At 46.8% G+C, this 27,296-nt stretch overlaps 1 protein-coding gene across 1 annotated transcript; it reads right to left on the bottom strand.

Moving 5' to 3' along the window:
- Positions 1–1,506: 1,506 nt before the first annotated feature.
- On the bottom strand, positions 1,507–25,491 carry LOC149094674 (uncharacterized). Its single transcript, XM_089270389.1, has 4 exons — positions 25,455–25,491; positions 19,035–19,838; positions 18,507–18,800; positions 1,507–1,595 (listed from the first exon to the last, which is right to left on the bottom strand). The coding sequence occupies exons 1-4, from the start codon at positions 25,489–25,491 to the stop codon at positions 1,507–1,509; spliced, it is 1,224 nt and encodes a 407-aa protein (XP_089126515.1).
- Between the last annotated feature and the right edge of the window lie 1,805 nt (positions 25,492–27,296).

The following is a 27,296-nucleotide window of genomic DNA, read 5'->3' as shown; positions in this document are numbered from 1 at the left end:
AATTAGTGTAGCAACTCTTTGAAAAAATTTCTTAAGTATGCTTTTTGGAAGCCTGCGAAAAACGTTGAAACAAATGATAATCTTGTCCCTGAGGGTGGATTAAATGGCTCTAGCAGAAAATACTGATTTTCAGCTTTTGCATGATGTATAAAATGTTTAATTATTGTAACTTCTTAATTGTGAAATTTCATCTGAACAATTTGTCTCAAAGTTTTTCCGCATAGGTTATTGTTCATTTTATATTTAAATTTTAATTGAAACATTGATTTCATCGTACGCAAAGTTATACAGTCATTAACTTCAAGCTATCACTTGCGTATCACTTCTCGACTTTTTACATATTAGATGCATTCCATACATTTGATACAATCACCAAGTACTGGTCGTAGATCAATAACTGTTCATTTATTTCTTCAAGATTCTTTAATTACGCTTTTGATCGTTGAGGTAACTGTTGGAGACTTTCAACAATATTCATTGACTGAAAATGAAACATTTATTACCTGAAGGAAAAAATGATTGATGAGAAGTAATCAATCAAATACTAAATTGATCATCATTTATTGGATATTTAACGACCACCAAGTGACCCTTGTTTGTCAAACTAAACCAGCACCGATAAGGGTGGTTAAAAATTGAATTAAAGACAAGATTGAAACAAAATCAAACTGTACAAGTGTGCCTGCAATTGTCAACATACATTATTCCAAAAATTCAGCGATCTAGCTTGTTCATCAGACAATTGGACATTAATTTACAACCACTTGAACAATCAAACTGCCCGAATATCCATCAGCATTCATAAAGGTTATGATCAAAATGATAATATCAAAATTTGCCTATTTTCAGATTGTGAATGATTTTCTTTTGCAATTTTTTATACTTTAAAAATATAAAGGACGAAGTGGGAAGTCGCGACCAACTAGAACCGATTATTAATATGTTAAAAAGAAAGATAATTTATATGCAGAACCGACTTCCTACTTTCTTTTCTGACTTATCATTCGTGAAATATTAACGAAAAAAAAACAAAATAATTTGAAGACGAAGAGACGGAAAAAGGGCGAAGTGCAGAGGCATCAAAGATAGCGTATCACAATGAAGATTTTTTATGTTAGTATGAAAGTAGTGATAATTCCACATATTTACAGTAGCAATAGTAGAAAAATAGCGCGAAATGCTCAATAGTTTGTGATGAATATTGAATGTTGCGATGAAGACTGAAAATAAATAGTAATAAGCCTAATTTGATTTTTCAATTGTGAATCGCATTAGCATTTCGATTTATTTTGATCGATTGCTTGCTGTAAATTCAAAAATTCTTAAACCTTTTACGTTTGAAATAAAATTCCTGTTCTCAATTCTCGATGCTAAAAGTTTATGCTGATTAGACATATAAGGTAATATCTTCTTGCCTTGTATTATGAATGAATAAGCTTTCAATTCATAAAAAATAGGAAATATATGCTACGTATTTAGAAATCAGATTTTTTATTCAGATTTATCTTATGCATAACAAACACAGGTTTGACCTGCAGAATTAACATAGCGATTAGCATAAGCAGCAGATGATCCTGCACCTGATCCTGATGATGCTGAGTTAGGTGAGTTACTGGTTGATGTTGAGGTTGTTGGTCCTGATGATGAATCTGAAGCTGCTGATGATGATCCTGATCCAGTGTTTGATGCTGGTGCAGGTGCAGATGATGAGTCTGAAGCTGCTGCTGCTGAACTTGATGCTGCTGATCCTGAAGCTGCTGATCCTGATGAACCTGAACCAGATGATCCTGAACCTGATGAACCAGATCCTTGTCCTGATCCTGAGCCAGATGATCCTGAACCTGAAGCTGCTCCTGATGAAGCTGCTGCTGATGATCCTGAACCTGATCCTGATGATGCTGAGTTAGGTGAGTTACTGGTTGATGTTGAGGTTGTTGGTCCTGATGATGAATCTGAAGCTGCTGCTGATGATGCTGCTGCGGCTGAACTTGAAGCTGCTGATGATGATCCTGATCCAGTGTTTGATGCTGGTGCAGGTGCAGATGATGAGTCTGAAGCTGCTGCTGCTGAACTTGATGCTGCTGATCCTGAAGCTGCTGATCCTGATGAACCTGAACCAGATGATCCTGAACCTGATGAACCAGATCCTTGTCCTGATCCTGAGCCAGATGATCCTGAACCTGAAGCTGCTCCTGATGAAGCTGCTGCTGATGATCCTGAACCTGATCCTGATGATGCTGAGTTAGGTGAGTTACTGGTTGATGTTGAGGTTGTTGGTCCTGATGATGAATCTGAAGCTGCTGCTGATGATGCTGCTGCGGCTGAACTTGAAGCTGCTGATGATGATCCTGATCCAGTGTTTGATGCTGGTGCAGGTGCAGATGATGAGTCTGAAGCTGCTGCTGCTGAACTTGATGCTGCTGATCCTGAAGCTGCTGATCCTGATGAACCTGAACCAGATGATCCTGAACCTGATGAACCAGATCCTTGTCCTGATCCTGAGCCAGATGATCCTGAACCTGAAGCTGCTCCTGATGAAGCTGCTGCTGATGATCCTGAACCTGATCCTGATGATGCTGAGTTAGGTGAGTTACTGGTTGATGTTGAGGTTGTTGGTCCTGATGATGAATCTGAAGCTGCTGCTGATGATGCTGCTGCGGCTGAACTTGAAGCTGCTGATGATGATCCTGATCCAGTGTTTGATGCTGGTGCAGGTGCAGATGATGAGTCTGAAGCTGCTGCTGCTGAACTTGATGCTGCTGATCCTGAAGCTGCTGATCCTGATGAACCTGAACCAGATGATCCTGAACCTGATGAACCAGATCCTTGTCCTGATCCTGAGCCAGATGATCCTGAACCTGAAGCTGCTGCTGATGATCCTGAACCTGATCCTGATGATGCTGAGTTAGGTGAGTTACTGGTTGATGTTGAGGTTGTTGGTCCTGATGATGAATCTGAAGCTGCTGCTGATGATGCTGCTGCGGCTGAACTTGAAGCTGCTGATGATGATCCTGATCCAGTGTTTGATGCTGGTGCAGGTGCAGATGATGAGTCTGAAGCTGCTGCTGCTGAACTTGATGCTGCTGATCCTGAAGCTGCTGATCCTGATGAACCTGAACCAGATGATCCTGAACCTGATGAACCAGATCCTTGTCCTGATCCTGAGCCAGATGATCCTGAACCTGAAGCTGCTCCTGATGAAGCTGCTGCTGATGATCCTGAACCTGATCCTGATGATGCTGAGTTAGGTGAGTTACTGGTTGATGTTGAGGTTGTTGGTCCTGATGATGAATCTGAAGCTGCTGCTGATGATGCTGCTGCGGCTGAACTTGAAGCTGCTGATGATGATCCTGATCCAGTGTTTGATGCTGGTGCAGGTGCAGATGATGAGTCTGAAGCTGCTGCTGCTGAACTTGATGCTGCTGATCCTGAAGCTGCTGATCCTGATGAACCTGAACCAGATGATCCTGAACCTGATGAACCAGATCCTTGTCCTGATCCTGAGCCAGATGATCCTGAACCTGAAGCTGCTCCTGATGAAGCTGCTGCTGATGATCCTGAACCTGATCCTGATGATGCTGAGTTAGGTGAGTTACTGGTTGATGTTGAGGTTGTTGGTCCTGATGATGAATCTGAAGCTGCTGCTGATGATGCTGCTGCGGCTGAACTTGAAGCTGCTGATGATGATCCTGATCCAGTGTTTGATGCTGGTGCAGGTGCAGATGATGAGTCTGAAGCTGCTGCTGCTGAACTTGATGCTGCTGATCCTGAAGCTGCTGATCCTGATGAACCTGAACCAGATGATCCTGAACCTGATGAACCAGATCCTTGTCCTGATCCTGAGCCAGATGATCCTGAACCTGAAGCTGCTCCTGATGAAGCTGCTGCTGATGATCCTGAACCTGATCCTGATGATGCTGAGTTAGGTGAGTTACTGGTTGATGTTGAGGTTGTTGGTCCTGATGATGAATCTGAAGCTGCTGCTGATGATGCTGCTGCGGCTGAACTTGAAGCTGCTGATGATGATCCTGATCCAGTGTTTGATGCTGGTGCAGGTGCAGATGATGAGTCTGAAGCTGCTGCTGCTGAACTTGATGCTGCTGATCCTGAAGCTGCTGATCCTGATGAACCTGAACCAGATGATCCTGAACCTGATGAACCAGATCCTTGTCCTGATCCTGAGCCAGATGATCCTGAACCTGAAGCTGCTCCTGATGAAGCTGCTGCTGATGATCCTGAACCTGATCCTGATGATGCTGAGTTAGGTGAGTTACTGGTTGATGTTGAGGTTGTTGGTCCTGATGATGAATCTGAAGCTGCTGCTGATGATGCTGCTGCGGCTGAACTTGAAGCTGCTGATGATGATCCTGATCCAGTGTTTGATGCTGGTGCAGGTGCAGATGATGAGTCTGAAGCTGCTGCTGCTGAACTTGATGCTGCTGATCCTGATGAACCTGAACCAGATGATCCTGAACCTGATGAACCAGATCCTTGTCCTGATCCTGAGCCAGATGATCCTGAACCTGAAGCTGCTCCTGATGAAGCTGCTGCTGATGATCCTGAACCTGATCCTGATGATGCTGAGTTAGGTGAGTTACTAATTGATGTTGAGGTTGTTGGTCCTGATGATGAATCTGAAGCTGCTGCTGATGATGCTGATCCAGTGTTTGATGCTGGTGCAGGTGCAGATGATGAGTCCGAAGCTGCTGCTGCTGAACTTGATGCTGCTGATCCTGAAGCTGCTGATCCTGATGAACCTGAACCAGATGATCCTGAACCTGATGAACCAGATCCTTGTCCTGATCCTGAGCCAGATGATCCTGAACCTGAAGCTGCTCCTGATGAAGCTGCTGCTGATGATCCTGAACCTGATCCTGATGATGCTGAGTTAGGTGAGTTACTGGTTGATGTTGAGGTTGTTGGTCCTGATGATGAATCTGAAGCTGCTGCTGCTGATGCTGCTGCGGCTGAACTTGAAGCTGCTGATGATGATCCTGATCCAGTGTTTGATGCTGGTGCAGGTGCAGATGATGAGTCTGAAGCTGCTGCTGCTGAACTTGATGCTGCTGATCCTGAAGCTGCTGATCCTGATGAACCTGATCCAGATGATCCTGAACCTGATGAACCAGATCCTTGTCCTGATCCTGAGCCAGATGATCCTGAACCTGAAGCTGCTCCTGATGAAGCTGCTGCTGATGATCCTGAACCTGATCTTGATGATGCTGAGTTAGGTGAGTTACTGGTTGATGTTGAGGTTGTTGGTCCTGATGATGAATCTGAAGCTGCTGCTGATGATGCTGCTGCGGCTGAACTTGAAGCTGCTGATGATGATCCTGATCCAGTGTTTGATGCTGGTGCAGGTGCAGATGATGAGTCTGAAGCTGCTGCTGCTGAACTTGATGCTGCTGATCCTGAAGCTGCTGATCCTGATGAACCTGAACCAGATGATCCTGAACCTGATGAACCAGATCCTTGTCCTGATCCTGAGCCATATGATCCTGAACCTGAAGCTGCTCCTGATGAAGCTGCTGCTGATGATCCTGAACCTGATCCTGATGATGCTGAGTTAGGTGAGTTACTGGTTGATGTTGAGGTTGTTGGTCCTGATGATGAATCTGAAGCTGCTGCTGATGATGCTGCTGCGGCTGAACTTGAAACTGCTGATGATGATCCTGATCCAGTGTTTGATGCTGGTGCAGGTGCAGATGATGAGTCTGAAGCTGCTGCTGCTGAACTTGATGCTGCTGATCCTGAAGCTGCTGATCCTGATGAACCTGAACCAGATGATCCTGAACCTGATGAACCAGATCCTTGTCCTGATCCTGAGCCAGATGATCCTGAACCTGAAGCTGCTCCTGATGAAGCTGCTGCTGATGATCCTGAACCTGATCCTGATGATGCTGAGTTAGGTGAGTTATCGGTTGATGTTGAGGTTGTTGGTCCTGATGATGAATCTGAAGCTGCTGCTGATGATGCTGCTGCGGCTGAACTTGAAGCTGCTGATGATGATCCTGATCCAGTGTTTGATGCTGGTGCAGGTGCAGATGATGAGTCTGAAGCTGCTGCTGCTGAACTTGATGCTGCTGATCCTGAAGCTGCTGATCCTGATGAAGCTGCTGCTGATGATCCTGAACCTGATCCTGATGATGCTGAGTTAGGTGAGTTACTGGTTGATGTTGAGGTTGTTGGTCCTGATGATGAATCTGAAGCTGCTGCTGATGATGCTGCTGCGGCTGAACTTGAAGCTGCTGATGATGATCTTGATCCAGTGTTTGATGCTGGTGCAGGTGCAGATGATGAGTCTGAAGCTGCTGCTGCTGAACTTGATGCTGCTGATCCTGAAGCTGCTGATCCTGATGAACCTGAACCAGATGATCCTGAACCAGATGAACCAGATCCTTGTCCTGATCCTGAGCCATATGATCCTGAACCTGAAGCTGCTCCTGATGAAGCTGCTGCTGATGATCCTGAACCTGATCCTGATGATGCTGAGTTAGGTGAGTTACTGGTTGATGTTGAGGTTGTTGGTCCTGATGATGAATCTGAAGCTGCTGCTGATGATGCTGCTGCGGCTGAACTTGAAGCTGCTGATGATGATCCTGATCCAGTGTTTGATGCTGGTGCAGGTGCAGATGATGAGTCTGAAGCTGCTGCTGCTGAACTTGATGCTGCTGATCCTGAAGCTGCTGATCCTGATGAACCTGAACCAGATGATCCTGAACCTGATGAACCAGATCCTTGTCCTGATCCTGAGCCATATGATCCTGAACCTGAAGCTGCTCCTGATGAAGCTGCTGCTGATGATCCTGAACCTGATCCTGATGATGCTGAGTTAGGTGAGTTACTGGTTGATGTTGAGGTTGTTGGTCCTGATGATGAATCTGAAGCTGCTGCTGATGATGCTGCTGCGGCTGAACTTGAAGCTGCTGATGATGATCCTGATCCAGTGTTTGATGCTGGTGCAGGTGCAGATGATGAGTCTGAAGCTGCTGCTGCTGAACTTGATGCTGCTGATCCTGAAGCTGCTGATCCTGATGAACCTGAACCAGATGATCCTGAACCTGATGAACCAGATCCTTGTCCTGATCCTGAGCCAGATGATCCTGAACCTGAAGCTGCTGATCCTGATGAAGCTGCTGCTGATGATCCTGAACCTGATCCTGATGATGCTGAGTTAGGTGAGTTACTGGTTGATGTTGAGGTTGTTGGTCCTGATGATGAATCTGAAGCTGCTGCTGATGATGCTGCTGCGGCTGAACTTGAAGCTGCTGATGATGATCCTGATCCAGTGTTTGATGCTGGTGCAGGTGCAGATGATGAGTCTGAAGCTGCTGCTGCTGAACTTGATGCTGCTGATCCTGAAGCTGCTGATCCTGATGAACCTGAACCAGATGATCCTGAACCTGATGAACCAGATCCTTGTCCTGATCCTGAGCCATATGATTCTGAACCTGAAGCTGCTCCTGATGAAGCTGCTGCTGATGATCCTGAACCTGATCCTGATGATGCTGAGTTAGGTGAGTTACTGGTTGATGTTGAGGTTGTTGGTCCTGATGATGAATCTGAAGCTGCTGCTGATGATGCTGCTGCGGCTGAACTTGAAGCTGCTGATGATGATCCTGATCCAGTGTTTGATGCTGGTGCAGGTGCAGATGATGAGTCTGAAGCTGCTGCTGCTGAACTTGATGCTGCTGATCCTGAAGCTGCTGATCCTGATGAACCTGAACCAGATGATCCTGAACCTGATGAACCAGATCCTTGTCCTGATCCTGAGCCAGATGATCCTGAACCTGAAGCTGCTCCTGATGAAGCTGCTGCTGATGATCCTGAACCTGATCCTGATGATGCTGAGTTAGGTGAGTTACTGGTTGATGTTGAGGTTGTTGGTCCTGATGATGAATCTGAAGCTGCTGCTGATGATGCTGCTGCGGCTGAACTTGAAGCTGCTGATGATGATCCTGATCCAGTGTTTGATGCTGGTGCAGGTGCAGATGATGAGTCTGAAGCTGCTGCTGCTGAACTTGATGCTGCTGATCCTGAAGCTGCTGATCCTGATGAACCTGAACCAGATGATCCTGAACCTGATGAACCAGATCCTTGTCCTGATCCTGAGCCAGATGATCCTGAACCTGAAGCTGCTCCTGATGAAGCTGCTGCTGATGATCCTGAACCTGATCCTGATGATGCTGAGTTAGGTGAGTTACTGGTTGATGTTGAGGTTGTTGGTCCTGATGATGAATCTGAAGCTGCTGCTGATGATGCTGCTGCGGCTGAACTTGAAGCTGCTGATGATGATCCTGATCCAGTGTTTGATGCTGGTGCAGGTGCAGATGATGAGTCTGAAGCTGCTGCTGCTGAACTTGATGCTGCTGATCCTGAAGCTGCTGATCCTGATGAACCTGAACCAGATGATCCTGAACCTGATGAACCAGATCCTTGTCCTGATCCTGAGCCAGATGATCCTGAACCTGAAGCTGCTCCTGATGAAGCTGCTGCTGATGATCCTGAACCTGATCCTGATGATGCTGAGTTAGGTGAGTTACTGGTTGATGTTGAGGTTGTTGGTCCTGATGATGAATCTGAAGCTGCTGCTGATGATGCTGCTGCGGCTGAACTTGAAGCTGCTGATGATGATCCTGATCCAGTGTTTGATGCTGGTGCAGGTGCAGATGATGAGTCTGAAGCTGCTGCTGCTGAACTTGATGCTGCTGATCCTGAAGCTGCTGATCCTGATGAAGCTGCTGCTGATGATCCTGAACCTGATCCTGATGATGCTGAGTTAGGTGAGTTACTGGTTGATGTTGAGGTTGTTGGTCCTGATGATGAATCTGAAGCTGCTGCTGATGATGCTGCTGCGGCTGAACTTGAAGCTGCTGATGATGATCCTGATCCAGTGTTTGATGCTGGTGCAGGTGCAGATGATGAGTCTGAAGCTGCTGCTGCTGAACTTGATGCTGCTGATCCTGAAGCTGCTGATCCTGATGAACCTGAACCAGATGATCCTGAACCTGATGAACCAGATCCTTGTCCTGATCCTGAGCCAGATGATCCTGAACCTGAAGCTGCTCCTGATGAAGCTGCTGCTGATGATCCTGAACCTGATCCTGATGATGCTGAGTTAGGTGAGTTACTGGTTGATGTTGAGGTTGTTGGTCCTGATGATGAATCTGAAGCTGCTGCTGATGATGCTGCTGCGGCTGAACTTGAAGCTGCTGATGATGATCCTGATCCAGTGTTTGATGCTGGTGCAGGTGCAGATGATGAGTCTGAAGCTGCTGCTGCTGAACTTGATGCTGCTGATCCTGAAGCTGCTGATCCTGATGAACCTGAACCAGATGATCCTGAACCTGATGAACCAGATCCTTGTCCTGATCCTGAGCCAGATGATCCTGAACCTGAAGCTGCTCCTGATGAAGCTGCTGCTGATGATCCTGAACCTGATCCTGATGATGCTGAGTTAGGTGAGTTACTGGTTGATGTTGAGGTTGTTGGTCCTGATGATGAATCTGAAGCTGCTGCTGATGATGCTGCTGCGGCTGAACTTGAAGCTGCTGATGATGATCCTGATCCAGTGTTTGATGCTGGTGCAGGTGCAGATGATGAGTCTGAAGCTGCTGCTGCTGAACTTGATGCTGCTGATCCTGAAGCTGCTGATCCTGATGAAGCTGCTGCTGATGATCCTGAACCTGATCCTGATGATGCTGAGTTAGGTGAGTTACTGGTTGATGTTGAGGTTGTTGGTCCTGATGATGAATCTGAAGCTGCTGCTGATGATGCTGCTGCGGCTGAACTTGAAGCTGCTGATGATGATCCTGATCCAGTGTTTGATGCTGGTGCAGGTGCAGATGATGAGTCTGAAGCTGCTGCTGCTGAACTTGATGCTGCTGATCCTGAAGCTGCTGATCCTGATGAACCTGAACCAGATGATCCTGAACCTGATGAACCAGATCCTTGTCCTGATCCTGAGCCAGATGATCCTGAACCTGAAGCTGCTGATCCTGATGAAGCTGCTGCTGATGATCCTGAACCTGATCCTGATGATGCTGAGTTAGGTGAGTTACTGGTTGATGTTGAGGTTGTTGGTCCTGATGATGAATCTGAAGCTGCTGCTGATGATGCTGCTGCGGCTGAACTTGAAGCTGCTGATGATGATCCTGATCCAGTGTTTGATGCTGGTGCAGGTGCAGATGATGAGTCTGAAGCTGCTGCTGCTGAACTTGATGCTGCTGATCCTGAAGCTGCTGATCCTGATGAACCTGAACCAGATGATCCTGAACCTGATGAACCAGATCCTTGTCCTGATCCTGAGCCATATGATTCTGAACCTGAAGCTGCTCCTGATGAAGCTGCTGCTGATGATCCTGAACCTGATCCTGATGATGCTGAGTTAGGTGAGTTACTGGTTGATGTTGAGGTTGTTGGTCCTGATGATGAATCTGAAGCTGCTGCTGATGATGCTGCTGCGGCTGAACTTGAAGCTGCTGATGATGATCCTGATCCAGTGTTTGATGCTGGTGCAGGTGCAGATGATGAGTCTGAAGCTGCTGCTGCTGAACTTGATGCTGCTGATCCTGAAGCTGCTGATCCTGATGAACCTGAACCAGATGATCCTGAACCTGATGAACCAGATCCTTGTCCTGATCCTGAGCCAGATGATCCTGAACCTGAAGCTGCTCCTGATGAAGCTGCTGCTGATGATCCTGAACCTGATCCTGATGATGCTGAGTTAGGTGAGTTACTGGTTGATGTTGAGGTTGTTGGTCCTGATGATGAATCTGAAGCTGCTGCTGATGATGCTGCTGCGGCTGAACTTGAAGCTGCTGATGATGATCCTGATCCAGTGTTTGATGCTGGTGCAGGTGCAGATGATGAGTCTGAAGCTGCTGCTGCTGAACTTGATGCTGCTGATCCTGAAGCTGCTGATCCTGATGAAGCTGCTGCTGATGATCCTGAACCTGATCCTGATGATGCTGAGTTAGGTGAGTTACTGGTTGATGTTGAGGTTGTTGGTCCTGATGATGAATCTGAAGCTGCTGCTGATGATGCTGCTGCGGCTGAACTTGAAGCTGCTGATGATGATCCTGATCCAATGTTTGATGCTGGTGCAGGTGCAGATGATGAGTCTGAAGCTGCTGCTGCTGAACTTGATGCTGCTGATCCTGAAGCTGCTGATCCTGATGAACCTGAACCAGATGATCCTGAACCTGATGAACCAGATCCTTGTCCTGATCCTGAGCCATATGATCCTGAACCTGAAGCTGCTGCTGATGATCCTGAACCTGATCCTGATGATGCTGAGTTAGGTGAGTTACTGGTTGATGTTGAGGTTGTTGGTCCTGATGATGAATCTGAAGCTGCTGCTGATGATGCTGCTGCGGCTGAACTTGAAGCTGCTGATGATGATCCTGATCCAGTGTTTGATGCTGGTGCAGGTGCAGATGATGAGTCTGAAGCTGCTGCTGCTGAACTTGATGCTGCTGATCCTGAAGCTGCTGATCCTGATGAACCTGAACCAGATGATCCTGAACCTGATGAACCAGATCCTTGTCCTGATCCTGAGCCAGATGATCCTGAACCTGAAGCTGCTCCTGATGAAGCTGCTGCTGATGATCCTGAACCTGATCCTGATGATGCTGAGTTAGGTGAGTTACTGGTTGATGTTGAGGTTGTTGGTCCTGATGATGAATCTGAAGCTGCTGCTGCTGATGCTGCTGCGGCTGAACTTGAAGCTGCTGATGATGATCCTGATCCAGTGTTTGATGCTGGTGCAGGTGCAGATGATGAGTCTGAAGCTGCTGCTGCTGAACTTGATGCTGCTGATCCTGAAGCTGCTGATCCTGATGAACCTGAACCAGATGATCCTGAACCTGATGAACCAGATCCTTGTCCTGATCCTGATCCAGATGATCCTGAACCTGAAGCTGCTCCTGATGAAGCTGCTGCTGATGATCCTGAACCTGATCCTGATGATGCTGAGTTAGGTGAGTTACTGGTTGATGTTGAGGTTGTTGGTCCTGATGATGAATCTGAAGCTGCTGCTGCTGATGCTGCTGCGGCTGAACTTGAAGCTGCTGATGATGATCCTGATCCAGTGTTTGATGCTGGTGCAGGTGCAGATGATGAGTCTGAAGCTGCTGCTGCTGAACTTGATGCTGCTGATCCTGAAGCTGCTGATCCTGATGAACCTGAACCAGATGATCCTGAACCTGATGAACCAGATCCTTGTCCTGATCCTGAGCCAGATGATCCTGAACCTGAAGCTGCTCCTGATGAAGCTGCTGCTGATGATCCTGAACCTGATCCTGATGATGCTGAGTTAGGTGAGTTACTGGTTGATGTTGAGGTTGTTGGTCCTGATGATGAATCTGAAGCTGCTGCTGATGATGCTGCTGCGGCTGAACTTGAAGCTGCTGATGATGATCCTGATCCAGTGTTTGATGCTGGTGCAGGTGCAGATGATGAGTCTGAAGCTGCTGCTGCTGAACTTGATGCTGCTGATCCTGAAGCTGCTGATCCTGATGAACCTGAACCAGATGATCCTGAACCTGATGAACCAGATCCTTGTCCTGATCCTGAGCCATATGATCCTGAACCTGAAGCTGCTCCTGATGAAGCTGCTGCTGATGATCCTGAACCTGATCCTGATGATGCTGAGTTAGGTGAGTTACTGGTTGATGTTGAGGTTGTTGGTCCTGATGATGAATCTGAAGCTGCTGCTGATGATGCTGCTGCGGCTGAACTTGAAGCTGCTGATGATGATCCTGATCCAGTGTTTGATGCTGGTGCAGGTGCAGATGATGAGTCTGAAGCTGCTGCTGCTGAACTTGATGCTGCTGATCCTGAAGCTGCTGATCCTGATGAACCTGAACCAGATGATCCTGAACCTGATGAACCAGATCCTTGTCCTGATCCTGAGCCAGATGATCCTGAACCTGAAGCTGCTCCTGATGAAGCTGCTGCTGATGATCCTGAACCTGATCCTGATGATGCTGAGTTAGGTGAGTTACTGGTTGATGTTGAGGTTGTTGGTCCTGATGATGAATCTGAAGCTGCTGCTGCTGATGCTGCTGCGGCTGAACTTGAAGCTGCTGATGATGATCCTGATCCAGTGTTTGATGCTGGTGCAGGTGCAGATGATGAGTCTGAAGCTGCTGCTGCTGAACTTGATGCTGCTGATCCTGAAGCTGCTGATCCTGATGAACCTGAACCAGATGATCCTGAACCTGATGAACCAGATCCTTGTCCTGATCCTGAGCCAGATGATCCTGAACCTGAAGCTGCTCCTGATGAAGCTGCTGCTGATGATCCTGAACCTGATCCTGATGATGCTGAGTTAGGTGAGTTACTGGTTGATGTTGAGGTTGTTGGTCCTGATGATGAATCTGAAGCTGCTGCTGATGATGCTGCTGCGGCTGAACTTGAAGCTGCTGATGATGATCCTGATCCAGTGTTTGATGCTGGTGCAGGTGCAGATGATGAGTCTGTTGCTGCTGCTGCTGAACTTGATGCTGCTGATCCTGAAGCTGCTGATCCTGATGAACCTGAACCAGATGATCCTGAACCTGATGAACCAGATCCTTGTCCTGATCCTGAGCCATATGATCCTGAACCTGAAGCTGCTCCTGATGAAGCTGCTGCTGATGATCCTGAACCTGATCCTGATGATGCTGAGTTAGGTGAGTTACTGGTTGATGTTGAGGTTGTTGGTCCTGATGATGAATCTGAAGCTGCTGCTGATGATGCTGCTGCGGCTGAACTTGAAGCTGCTGATGATGATCCTGATCCAGTGTTTGATGCTGGTGCAGGTGCAGATGATGAGTCTGAAGCTGCTGCTGCTGAACTTGATGCTGCTGATCCTGAAGCTGCTGATCCTGATGAACCTGAACCAGATGATCCTGAACCTGATGAACCAGATCCTTGTCCTGATCCTGAGCCAGATGATCCTGAACCTGAAGCTGCTCCTGATGAAGCTGCTGCTGATGATCCTGAACCTGATCCTGATGATGCTGAGTTAGGTGAGTTACTGGTTGATGTTGAGGTTGTTGGTCCTGATGATGAATCTGAAGCTGCTGCTGATGATGCTGCTGCGGCTGAACTTGAAGCTGCTGATGATGATCCTGATCCAGTGTTTGATGCTGGTGCAGGTGCAGATGATGAGTCTGAAGCTGCTGCTGCTGAACTTGATGCTGCTGATCCTGAAGCTGCTGATCCTGATGAACCTGAACCAGATGATCCTGAACCTGATGAACCAGATCCTTGTCCTGATCCTGAGCCATATGATCCTGAACCTGAAGCTGCTCCTGATGAAGCTGCTGCTGATGATCCTGAACCTGATCCTGATGATGCTGAGTTAGGTGAGTTACTGGTTGATGTTGAGGTTGTTGGTCCTGATGATGAATCTGAAGCTGCTGCTGATGATGCTGCTGCGGCTGAACTTGAAGCTGCTGATGATGATCCTGATCCAGTGTTTGATGCTGGTGCAGGTGCAGATGATGAGTCTGAAGCTGCTGCTGCTGAACTTGATGCTGCTGATCCTGAAGCTGCTGATCCTGATGAACCTGAACCAGATGATCCTGAACCTGATGAACCAGATCCTTGTCCTGATCCTGAGCCAGATGATCCTGAACCTGAAGCTGCTCCTGATGAAGCTGCTGCTGATGATCCTGAACCTGATCCTGATGATGCTGAGTTAGGTGAGTTACTGGTTGATGTTGAGGTTGTTGGTCCTGATGATGAATCTGAAGCTGCTGCTGCTGATGCTGCTGCGGCTGAACTTGAAGCTGCTGATGATGATCCTGATCCAGTGTTTGATGCTGGTGCAGGTGCAGATGATGAGTCTGAAGCTGCTGCTGCTGAACTTGATGCTGCTGATCCTGAAGCTGCTGATCCTGATGAACCTGAACCAGATGATCCTGAACCTGATGAACCAGATCCTTGTCCTGATCCTGAGCCAGATGATCCTGAACCTGAAGCTGCTCCTGATGAAGCTGCTGCTGATGATCCTGAACCTGATCCTGATGATGCTGAGTTAGGTGAGTTACTGGTTGATGTTGAGGTTGTTGGTCCTGATGATGAATCTGAAGCTGCTGCTGATGATGCTGCTGCGGCTGAACTTGAAGCTGCTGATGATGATCCTGATCCAGTGTTTGATGCTGGTGCAGGTGCAGATGATGAGTCTGTTGCTGCTGCTGCTGAACTTGATGCTGCTGATCCTGAAGCTGCTGATCCTGATGAACCTGAACCAGATGATCCTGAACCTGATGAACCAGATCCTTGTCCTGATCCTGAGCCAGATGATCCTGAACCTGAAGCTGCTCCTGATGAAGCTGCTGCTGATGATCCTGAACCTGATCCTGATGATGCTGAGTTAGGTGAGTTACTGGTTGATGTTGAGGTTGTTGGTCCTGATGATGAATCTGAAGCTGCTGCTGATGATGCTGCTGCGGCTGAACTTGAAGCTGCTGATGATGATCCTGATCCAGTGTTTGATGTTGGTGCAGGTGCAGATGATGAGTCTGAAGCTGCTGCTGCTGAACTTGATGCTGCTGATCCTGAAGCTGCTGATCCTGATGAACCTGAACCAGATGATCCTGAACCTGATGAACCAGATCCTTGTCCTGATCCTGAGCCAGATGATCCTGAACCTGAAGCTGCTCCTGATGAAGCTGCTGCTGATGATCCTGAACCTGATCCTGATGATGCTGAGTTAGGTGAGTTACTGGTTGATGTTGAGGTTGTTGGTCCTGATGATGAATCTGAAGCTGCTGCTGATGATGCTGCTGCGGCTGAACTTTAAGCTGCTGATGATGATCCTGATCCAGTGTTTGATGCTGGTGCAGGTGCAGATGATGAGTCTGAAGCTGCTGCTGCTGAACTTGATGCTGCTGATCCTGAAGCTGCTGATCCTGATGAACCTGAACCAGATGATCCTGAACCTGATGAACCAGATCCTTGTCCTGATCCTGAGCCAGATGATCCTGAACCTGAAGCTGCTCCTGATGAAGCTGCTGCTGATGATCCTGAACCTGATCCTGATGATGCTGAGTTAGGTGAGTTACTGGTTGATGTTGAGGTTGTTGGTCCTGATGATGAATCTGAAGCTGCTGCTGATGATGCTGCTGCGGCTGAACTTGAAGCTGCTGATGATGATCCTGATCCAGTGTTTGATGCTGGTGCAGGTGCAGATGATGAGTCTGTTGCTGCTGCTGCTGAACTTGATGCTGCTGATCCTGAAGCTGCTGATCCTGATGAACCTGAACCAGATGATCCTGAACCTGATGAACCAGATCCTTGTCCTGATCCTGAGCCAGATGATCCTGAACCTGAAGCTGCTCCTGATGAAGCTGCTGCTGATGATCCTGAACCTGATCCTGATGATGCTGAGTTAGGTGAGTTACTGGTTGATGTTGAGGTTGTTGGTCCTGATGATGAATCTGAAGCTGCTGCTGATGATGCTGCTGCGGCTGAACTTGAAGCTGCTGATGATGATCCTGATCCAGTGTTTGATGTTGGTGCAGGTGCAGATGATGAGTCTGAAGCTGCTGCTGCTGAACTTGATGCTGCTGATCCTGAAGCTGCTGATCCTGATGAACCTGAACCAGATGATCCTGAACCTGATGAACCAGATCCTTGTCCTGATCCTGAGCCAGATGATCCTGAACCTGAAGCTGCTCCTGATGAAGCTGCTGCTGATGATCCTGAACCTGATCCTGATGATGCTGAGTTAGGTGAGTTACTGGTTGATGTTGAGGTTGTTGGTCCTGATGATGAATCTGAAGCTGCTGCTGATGATGCTGCTGCGGCTGAACTTGAAGCTGCTGATGATGATCCTGATCCAGTGTTTGATGCTGGTGCAGGTGCAGATGATGAGTCTGAAGCTGCTGCTGCTGAACTTGATGCTGCTGATCCTGAAGCTGCTGATCCTGATGAACCTGAACCAGATGATCCTGAACCTGATGAACCAGATCCTTGTCCTGATCCTGAGCCAGATGATCCTGAACCTGAAGCTGCTCCTGATGAAGCTGCTGCTGATGATCCTGAACCTGATCCTGATGATGCTGAGTTAGGTGAGTTACTGGTTGATGTTGAGGTTGTTGGTCCTGATGATGAATCTGAAGCTGCTGCTGATGATGCTGCTGCGGCTGAACTTGAAGCTGCTGATGATGATCCTGATCCAGTGTTTGATGCTGGTGCAGGTGCAGATGATGAGTCTGAAGCTGCTGCTGCTGAACTTGATGCTGCTGATCCTGAAGCTGCTGATCCTGATGAACCTGAACCAGATGATCCTGAACCTGATGAACCAGATCCTTGTCCTGATCCTGAGCCAGATGATCCTGAACCTGAAGCTGCTGATCCTGATGAAGCTGCTGCTGATGATCCTGAACCTGATCCTGATGATGCTGAGTTAGGTGAGTTACTGGTTGATGTTGAGGTTGTTGGTCCTGATGATGAATCTGAAGCTGCTGCTGATGATGCTGCTGCGGCTGAACTTGAAGCTGCTGATGATGATCCTGATCCAGTGTTTGATGCTGGTGCAGGTGCAGATGATGAGTCTGAAGCTGCTGCTGCTGAACTTGATGCTGCTGATCCTGAAGCTGCTGATCCTGATGAACCTGAACCAGATGATCCTGAACCTGATGAACCAGATCCTTGTCCTGATCCTGAGCCAGATGATCCTGAACCTGAAGCTGCTCCTGATGAAGCTGCTGCTGATGATCCTGAACCTGATCCTGATGATGCTGAGTTAGGTGAGTTACTGGTTGATGTTGAGGTTGTTGGTCCTGATGATGAATCTGAAGCTGCTGCTGATGATGCTGCTGCGGCTGAACTTGAAGCTGCTGATGATGATCCTGATCCAGTGTTTGATGCTGGTGCAGGTGCAGATGATGAGTCTGAAGCTGCTGCTGCTGAACTTGATGCTGCTGATCCTGAAGCTGCTGATCCTGATGAACCTGAACCAGATGATCCTGAACCTGATGAACCAGATCCTTGTCCTGATCCTGAGCCAGATGATCCTGAACCTGAAGCTGCTCCTGATGAAGCTGCTGCTGATGATCCTGAACCTGATCCTGATGATGCTGAGTTAGGTGAGTTACTGGTTGATGTTGAGGTTGTTGGTCCTGATGATGAATCTGAAGCTGCTGCTGATGATGCTGCTGCGGCTGAACTTGAAGCTGCTGATGATGATCCTGATCCAGTGTTTGATGCTGGTGCAGGTGCAGATGATGAGTCTGAAGCTGCTGCTGCTGAACTTGATGCTGCTGATCCTGAAGCTGCTGATCCTGATGAACCTGAACCAGATGATCCTGAACCTGATGAACCAGATCCTTGTCCTGATCCTGAGCCAGATGATCCTGAACCTGAAGCTGCTCCTGATGAAGCTGCTGCTGATGATCCTGAACCTGATCCTGATGATGCTGAGTTAGGTGAGTTACTGGTTGATGTTGAGGTTGTTGGTCCTGATGATGAATCTGAAGCTGCTGCTGATGATGCTGCTGCGGCTGAACTTGAAGCTGCTGATGATGATCCTGATCCAGTGTTTGATGCTGGTGCAGGTGCAGATGATGAGTCTGAAGCTGCTGCTGCTGAACTTGATGCTGCTGATCCTGAAGCTGCTGATCCTGATGAACCTGAACCAGATGATCCTGAACCTGATGAACCAGATCCTTGTCCTGATCCTGAGCCAGATGATCCTGAACCTGAAGCTGCTCCTGATGATCCTGAACCTGATCCTGATGATGCTGAGTTAGGTGAGTTACTGGTTGATGTTGAGGTTGTTGGTCCTGATGATGAATCTGAACCTGATCCTGATGATGCTGAGTTAGGTGAGTTACTGGTTGATGTTGAGGTTGTTGGTCCTGATGATGAATCTGAAGCTGCTGCTGATGATGCTGCTGCGGCTGAACTTGAAGCTGCTGATGATGATCCTGATCCAGTGTTTGATGCTGGTGCAGGTGCAGATGATGAGTCTGAAGCTGCTGCTGCTGAACTTGATGCTGCTGATCCTGAAGCTGCTGATCCTGATGAACCTGAACCAGATGATCCTGAACCTGATGAACCAGATCCTTGTCCTGATCCTGAGCCAGATGATCCTGAACCTGAAGCTGCTCCTGATGAAGCTGCTGCTGATGATCCTGAACCTGATCCTGATGATGCTGAGTTAGGTGAGTTACTGGTTGATGTTGAGGTTGTTGGTCCTGATGATGAATCTGAAGCTGCTGCTGATGATGCTGCTGCGGCTGAACTTGAAGCTGCTGATGATGATCCTGATCCAGTGTTTGATGCTGGTGCAGGTGCAGATGATGAGTCTGAAGCTGCTGCTGCTGAACTTGATGCTGCTGATCCTGAAGCTGCTGATCCTGATGAAGCTGCTGCTGATGATCCTGAACCTGATCCTGATGATGCTGAGTTAGGTGAGTTACTGGTTGATGTTGAGGTTGTTGGTCCTGATGATGAATCTGAAGCTGCTGCTGATGATGCTGCTGCGGCTGAACTTGAAGCTGCTGATGATGATCCTGATCCAATGTTTGATGCTGGTGCAGGTGCAGATGATGAGTCTGAAGCTGCTGCTGCTGAACTTGATGCTGCTGATCCTGAAGCTGCTGATCCTGATGAACCTGAACCAGATGATCCTGAACCTGATGAACCAGATCCTTGTCCTGATCCTGAGCCATATGATCCTGAACCTGAAGCTGCTGCTGATGATCCTGAACCTGATCCTGATGATGCTGAGTTAGGTGAGTTACTGGTTGATGTTGAGGTTGTTGGTCCTGATGATGAATCTGAAGCTGCTGCTGATGATGCTGCTGCGGCTGAACTTGAAGCTGCTGATGATGATCCTGATCCAGTGTTTGATGCTGGTGCAGGTGCAGATGATGAGTCTGAAGCTGCTGCTGCTGAACTTGATGCTGCTGATCCTGAAGCTGCTGATCCTGATGAACCTGAACCAGATGATCCTGAACCTGATGAACCAGATCCTTGTCCTGATCCTGAGCCAGATGATCCTGAACCTGAAGCTGCTCCTGATGAAGCTGCTGCTGATGATCCTGAACCTGATCCTGATGATGCTGAGTTAGGTGAGTTACTGGTTGATGTTAAGGTTGTTGGTCCTGATGATGAATCTGAAGCTGCTGCTGCTGATGCTGCTGCGGCTGAACTTGAAGCTGCTGATGATGATCCTGATCCAGTGTTTGATGCTGGTGCAGGTGCAGATGATGAGTCTGAAGCTGCTGCTGCTGAACTTGATGCTGCTGATCCTGAAGCTGCTGATCCTGATGAACCTGAACCAGATGATCCTGAACCTGATGAACCAGATCCTTGTCCTGATCCTGAGCCAGATGATCCTGAACCTGAAGCTGCTCCTGATGAAGCTGCTGCTGATGATCCTGAACCTGATCCTGATGATGCTGAGTTAGGTGAGTTACTGGTTGATGTTGAGGTTGTTGGTCCTGATGATGAATCTGAAGCTGCTGCTGATGATGCTGCTGCGGCTGAACTTGAAGCTGCTGATGATGATCCTGATCCAGTGTTTGATGCTGGTGCAGGTGCAGATGATGAGTCTGTTGCTGCTGCTGCTGAACTTGATGCTGCTGATCCTGAAGCTGCTGATCCTGATGAACCTGAACCAGATGATCCTGAACCTGATGAACCAGATCCTTGTCCTGATCCTGAGCCATATGATTCTGAACCTGAAGCTGCTCCTGATGAAGCTGCTGCTGATGATCCTGAACCTGATCCTGATGATGCTGAGTTAGGTGAGTTACTGGTTGATGTTGAGGTTGTTGGTCCTGATGATGAATCTGAAGCTGCTGCTGATGATGCTGCTGCGGCTGAACTTGAAGCTGCTGATGATGATCCTGATCCAGTGTTTGATGCTGGTGCAGGTGCAGATGATGAGTCTGAAGCTGCTGCTGCTGAACTTGATGCTGCTGATCCTGAAGCTGCTGATCCTGATGAACCTGAACCAGATGATCCTGAACCTGATGAACCAGATCCTTGTCCTGATCCTGAGCCAGATGATCCTGAACCTGAAGCTGCTCCTGATGAAGCTGCTGCTGATGATCCTGAACCTGATCCTGATGATGCTGAGTTAGGTGAGTTACTGGTTGATGTTGAGGTTGTTGGTCCTGATGATGAATCTGAAGCTGCTGCTGATGATGCTGCTGCGGCTGAACTTGAAGCTGCTGATGATGATCCTGATCCAGTGTTTGATGCTGGTGCAGGTGCAGATGATGAGTCTGAAGCTGCTGCTGCTGAACTTGATGCTGCTGATCCTGAAGCTGCTGATCCTGATGAACCTGAACCAGATGATCCTGAACCTGATGAACCAGATCCTTGTCCTGATCCTGAGCCATATGATCCTGAACCTGAAGCTGCTCCTGATGAAGCTGCTGCTGATGATCCTGAACCTGATCCTGATGATGCTGAGTTAGGTGAGTTACTGGTTGATGTTGAGGTTGTTGGTCCTGATGATGAATCTGAAGCTGCTGCTGATGATGCTGCTGCGGCTGAACTTGAAGCTGCTGATGATGATCCTGATCCAGTGTTTGATGCTGGTGCAGGTGCAGATGATGAGTCTGAAGCTGCTGCTGCTGAACTTGATGCTGCTGATCCTGAAGCTGCTGATCCTGATGAACCTGAACCAGATGATCCTGAACCTGATGAACCAGATCCTTGTCCTGATCCTGAGCCAGATGATCCTGAACCTGAAGCTGCTCCTGATGAAGCTGCTGCTGATGATCCTGAACCTGATCCTGATGATGCTGAGTTAGGTGAGTTACTGGTTGATGTTGAGGTTGTTGGTCCTGATGATGAATCTGAAGCTGCTGCTGATGATGCTGCTGCGGCTGAACTTGAAGCTGCTGATGATGATCCTGATCCAGTGTTTGATGCTGGTGCAGGTGCAGATGATGAGTCTGAAGCTGCTGCTGCTGAACTTGATGCTGCTGATCCTGAAGCTGCTGATCCTGATGAACCTGAACCAGATGATCCTGAACCTGATGAACCAGATCCTTGTCCTGATCCTGAGCCAGATGATCCTGAACCTGAAGCTGCTCCTGATGAAGCTGCTGCTGATGATCCTGAACCTGATCCTGATGATGCTGAGTTAGGTGAGTTACTGGTTGATGTTGAGGTTGTTGGTCCTGATGATGAATCTGAAGCTGCTGCTGATGATGCTGCTGCGGCTGAACTTGAAGCTGCTGATGATGATCCTGATCCAGTGTTTGATGCTGGTGCAGGTGCAGATGATGAGTCTGAAGCTGCTGCTGCTGAACTTGATGCTGCTGATCCTGAAGCTGCTGATCCTGATGAACCTGAACCAGATGATCCTGAACCTGATGAACCAGATCCTTGTCCTGATCCTGAGCCAGATGATCCTGAACCTGAAGCTGCTCCTGATGAAGCTGCTGCTGATGATCCTGAACCTGATCCTGATGATGCTGAGTTAGGTGAGTTACTGGTTGATGTTGAGGTTGTTGGTCCTGATGATGAATCTGAAGCTGCTGCTGATGATGCTGCTGCGGCTGAACTTGAAGCTGCTGATGATGATCCTGATCCAGTGTTTGATGCTGGTGCAGGTGCAGATGATGAGTCTGAAGCTGCTGCTGCTGAACTTGATGCTGCTGATCCTGAAGCTGCTGATCCTGATGAACCTGAACCAGATGATCCTGAACCTGATGAACCAGATCCTTGTCCTGATCCTGAGCCAGATGATCCTGAACCTGAAGCTGCTCCTGATGAAGCTGCTGCTGATGATCCTGAACCTGATCCTGATGATGCTGAGTTAGGTGAGTTACTGGTTGATGTTGAGGTTGTTGGTCCTGATGATGAATCTGAAGCTGCTGCTGATGATGCTGCTGCGGCTGAACTTGAAGCTGCTGATGATGATCCTGATCCAGTGTTTGATGCTGGTGCAGGTGCAGATGATGAGTCTGAAGCTGCTGCTGCTGAACTTGATGCTGCTGATCCTGAAGCTGCTGATCCTGATGAACCTGAACCAGATGATCCTGAACCTGATGAACCAGATCCTTGTCCTGATCCTGAGCCAGATGATCCTGAACCTGAAGCTGCTCCTGATGAAGCTGCTGCTGATGATCCTGAACCTGATCCTGATGATGCTGAGTTAGGTGAGTTACTGGTTGATGTTGAGGTTGTTGGTCCTGATGATGAATCTGAAGCTGCTGCTGATGATGCTGCTGCGGCTGAACTTGAAGCTGCTGATGATGATCCTGATCCAGTGTTTGATGCTGGTGCAGGTGCAGATGATGAGTCTGAAGCTGCTGCTGCTGAACTTGATGCTGCTGATCCTGAAGCTGCTGATCCTGATGAACCTGAACCAGATGATCCTGAACCTGATGAACCAGATCCTTGTCCTGATCCTGAGCCAGATGATCCTGAACCTGAAGCTGCTCCTGATGAAGCTGCTGCTGATGATCCTGAACCTGATCCTGATGATGCTGAGTTAGGTGAGTTACTGGTTGATGTTGAGGTTGTTGGTCCTGATGATGAATCTGAAGCTGCTGCTGATGATGCTGCTGCGGCTGAACTTGAAGCTGCTGATGATGATCCTGATCCAGTGTTTGATGCTGGTGCAGGTGCAGATGATGAGTCTGAAGCTGCTGCTGCTGAACTTGATGCTGCTGATCCTGAAGCTGCTGATCCTGATGAACCTGAACCAGATGATCCTGAACCTGATGAACCAGATCCTTGTCCTGATCCTGAGCCAGATGATCCTGAACCTGAAGCTGCTCCTGATGAAGCTGCTGCTGATGATCCTGAACCTGATCCTGATGATGCTGAGTTAGGTGAGTTACTGGTTGATGTTGAGGTTGTTGGTCCTGATGATGAATCTGAAGCTGCTGCTGATGATGCTGCTGCGGCTGAACTTGAAGCTGCTGATGATGATCCTGATCCAGTGTTTGATGCTGGTGCAGGTGCAGATGATGAGTCTGAAGCTGCTGCTGCTGAACTTGATGCTGCTGATCCTGAAGCTGCTGATCCTGATGAACCTGAACCAGATGATCCTGAACCTGATGAACCAGATCCTTGTCCTGATCCTGAGCCAGATGATCCTGAACCTGAAGCTGCTCCTGATGAAGCTGCTGCTGATGATCCTGAACCTGATCCTGATGATGCTGAGTTAGGTGAGTTACTGGTTGATGTTGAGGTTGTTGGTCCTGATGATGAATCTGAAGCTGCTGCTGATGATGCTGCTGCGGCTGAACTTGAAGCTGCTGATGATGATCCTGATCCAGTGTTTGATGCTGGTGCAGGTGCAGATGATGAGTCTGAAGCTGCTGCTGCTGAACTTGATGCTGCTGATCCTGAAGCTGCTGATCCTGATGAACCTGAACCAGATGATCCTGAACCTGATGAACCAGATCCTTGTCCTGATCCTGAGCCAGATGATCCTGAACCTGAAGCTGCTCCTGATGAAGCTGCTGCTGATGATCCTGAACCTGATCCTGATGATGCTGAGTTAGGTGAGTTACTGGTTGATGTTGAGGTTGTTGGTCCTGATGATGAATCTGAAGCTGCTGCTGATGATGCTGCTGCGGCTGAACTTGAAGCTGCTGATGATGATCCTGATCCAGTGTTTGATGCTGGTGCAGGTGCAGATGATGAGTCTGAAGCTGCTGCTGCTGAACTTGATGCTGCTGATCCTGAAGCTGCTGATCCTGATGAACCTGAACCAGATGATCCTGAACCTGATGAACCAGATCCTTGTCCTGATCCTGAGCCAGATGATCCTGAACCTGAAGCTGCTCCTGATGAAGCTGCTGCTGATGATCCTGAACCTGATCCTGATGATGCTGAGTTAGGTGAGTTACTGGTTGATGTTGAGGTTGTTGGTCCTGATGATGAATCTGAAGCTGCTGCTGATGATGCTGCTGCGGCTGAACTTGAAGCTGCTGATGATGATCCTGATCCAGTGTTTGATGCTGGTGCAGGTGCAGATGATGAGTCTGAAGCTGCTGCTGCTGAACTTGCTGCTGCTGATCCTGAAGCTGCTGATCCTGATGAACCTGAACCAGATGATCCTGAACCTGAAGCTGCTCCTGATGAAGCTGCTGCTGATGATCCTGAACCTGATCCTGATGATGCTGAGTTAGGTGAGTTACTGGTTGATGTTGAGGTTGTTGCTGAGTCATTTGGTATAACAGGTTTAGCGTGCGTGGTTTTAGATCTTGATGATGAATCTGAAGCTGCTGCGGTTGATGATCCTGATCCTGATGTTGGGCTAGTTTTCTTGTGACTTCCAAAAAGGTCCATAGGCATTTTCAAACCGATGCTTATTGGGTTCCATCTTGATAAGCTGTTTGCATCAACAGCACTAAACGCTGTTATGGCTACGATGCACAAAGTTATTAATTTAATATTCATGTTTTTGTTGTTGTCTTGTAGTTAATACTTTTCAACTGATATCTGTATCGCTTTTTCCGGGCTTTTTATACCATGAAGTTCTTGCTTTCTTTTTTTATCATGCGACATCTGTTCAAATTTGTCTGTTTTTGCAACTATACATTCACAAATAATTTATGCAGATGAAATTTCATATGCATTCAAACGTAGATAAGTCTATTGATCATTTAATTTATTAGATTAATAAGCACATTTTGGCGAATAGTTCAATAAATCGGTGCTTCTGACAAACAGAACTTTTTATAATGCTTTGCATGCGTAATTATACTGGATATGGCTCTAATCACATTTAATATTTCTGTCGGAAAAATTGAATTAATGCGTCATCATTTCGGATACTTAAAGCTGGCTAAATACGGGTCAAAAATAAAACAACGATACACTGAGCAAACAAGATGATATTTCGGCGAATAAATTATTAGCTGTTTTCTGAACAAAAATTAAAATAGCTTTCTAGCGAGACAAAAGTCAATAAAAAAGAACGTTGTTTCTTTGATAAAAACTTGTTTTGCATATCAGTTTCTGTAGCTATCATTTTATCATCATATTATAATAATAAGAAAATTATACAAATCAGCTTTTATCAACGAGTTCCTGGTTTTTCGTACCATTTTGAAACAATTTATGATATTTTTCAAATGAAAATTCGCATAATTTTATTGAGATAGCTTCAAACTAATAATCCAGTTTCGAAGCTCTAAAACTAGCATCAAATTGCTCACCTGCGATAGATTATGTAGTTTAATGGTTTCTATGTTTTTCATTCAGGGTTAAAATGTCAAAATGATTTATTCAACTATCTCTTAAATGTCAAACAGCGAGTTGTTTCAGTGTATAAGTTAGCACACTGTTAAATGTTTATTTAATTTTTAATTGTTAGTTTGTAAGGTATTTAATAGCAAAAGGAATGAAAGTACGTGGCTTAAAAGAAATGGTAGTATTAAAAACCTTGTCAGTGAAGAGTCTAACGATTAAAAACGCATCTAAAATTACCTCAACCGTACAGTTGATGGTAAAGGTCATGAATAAAATGCATTTGAATATTTGCTAATTTCAATTTGATTAACTTTACGGCTAAAACTTGGACATCGAAAGTTTTCCTTTTCAACCAGATTGGTAAAAATTCTGTGAAATTAAAAAAAGTTAAACCGTTTTATTTCACGAATTGTATTGAAATGATTAATTTGTTAGCAATACAATTCATCGTTCAATTTGCTTCACTTTAATTGCTGCATCAGTTTACAAACTCAATTTTGAACATCAAATAATCGTTAATCGATCATTAAAGAGTCTAAAGATTCAATGGTGATAATGATAACTATTCATTTCACTTTTGATTGTTTCAATTATATGATGAGTTTAACCTTACAGCGACTTTTATTATTAAAAACTTTGACTTTATGAGAACTCAAAGATTTCCAGTTTTTTCCTTCAATCCAGCATTTGAAGCATAAATAACACTAACCTGAATTGACCTCTACTCTTACTGTAAGTCTTGCACGATTTTCTGTGCAAAACTGCCAAGTAATTTCATTGATTGTAGCATCTGAATTTTAATTCAATCTAATCATGCTAAACTCAAGCTCACAATGTACTGCCAGAACTATCTATCTGATCGAATTGTTTCATTAACAGGAGTTTTCGAATCTCTTTTTCTGGTTCTACACGGATGCTCCTTTTCTTCATTTTCAGTATCCCTAATGATTTATCAATAAATATAAAAAAGTTCACAGTTCAACTCAATCATTAAGATAATAACATTTCATGAAACCAAGGTAGTTTGATTTCAATATTATCGTCTTCGTTTCATATTCAGCAATTCAAAATACATTTTGGAAAAGCCATGAATAATTAAATTTTTTCTTTCAACGGTA

The sequence above is a fragment of the Tetranychus urticae genome, chromosome 1 (assembly GCF_039701765.1).
Source record: "Tetranychus urticae isolate SD_2017Ah chromosome 1, NJAU_TeUrti_SD_1.0, whole genome shotgun sequence".
Lineage (NCBI taxonomy): Eukaryota > Metazoa > Arthropoda > Arachnida > Trombidiformes > Tetranychidae > Tetranychus > Tetranychus urticae.
This window is presented reverse-complemented; position numbering and strand designations above follow the sequence as displayed.

What these genes read in the sequence shown, in the direction of transcription:
- LOC149094674 (XM_089270389.1), bottom strand. Translation starts at nt 25,491, where the DNA reads ATGTCGCATGATAAAAAAAGAAAGCAAGAACTTCATG. An exon ending in AAGAAAGCAAGAACTTCATG is followed by an intron (nt 19,839 to 25,454) that starts GTATAAAAAGCC and finishes ACACTGGATCAG; the next exon opens with GATCATCATCAGCAGCTTCA. An exon ending in ATCATCATCAGCAGCTTCAA is followed by an intron (nt 1,596 to 18,506) that starts GTTCAGCCGCAG and finishes CACCTAACTCAG; the next exon opens with CATCATCAGGATCAGGTGCA.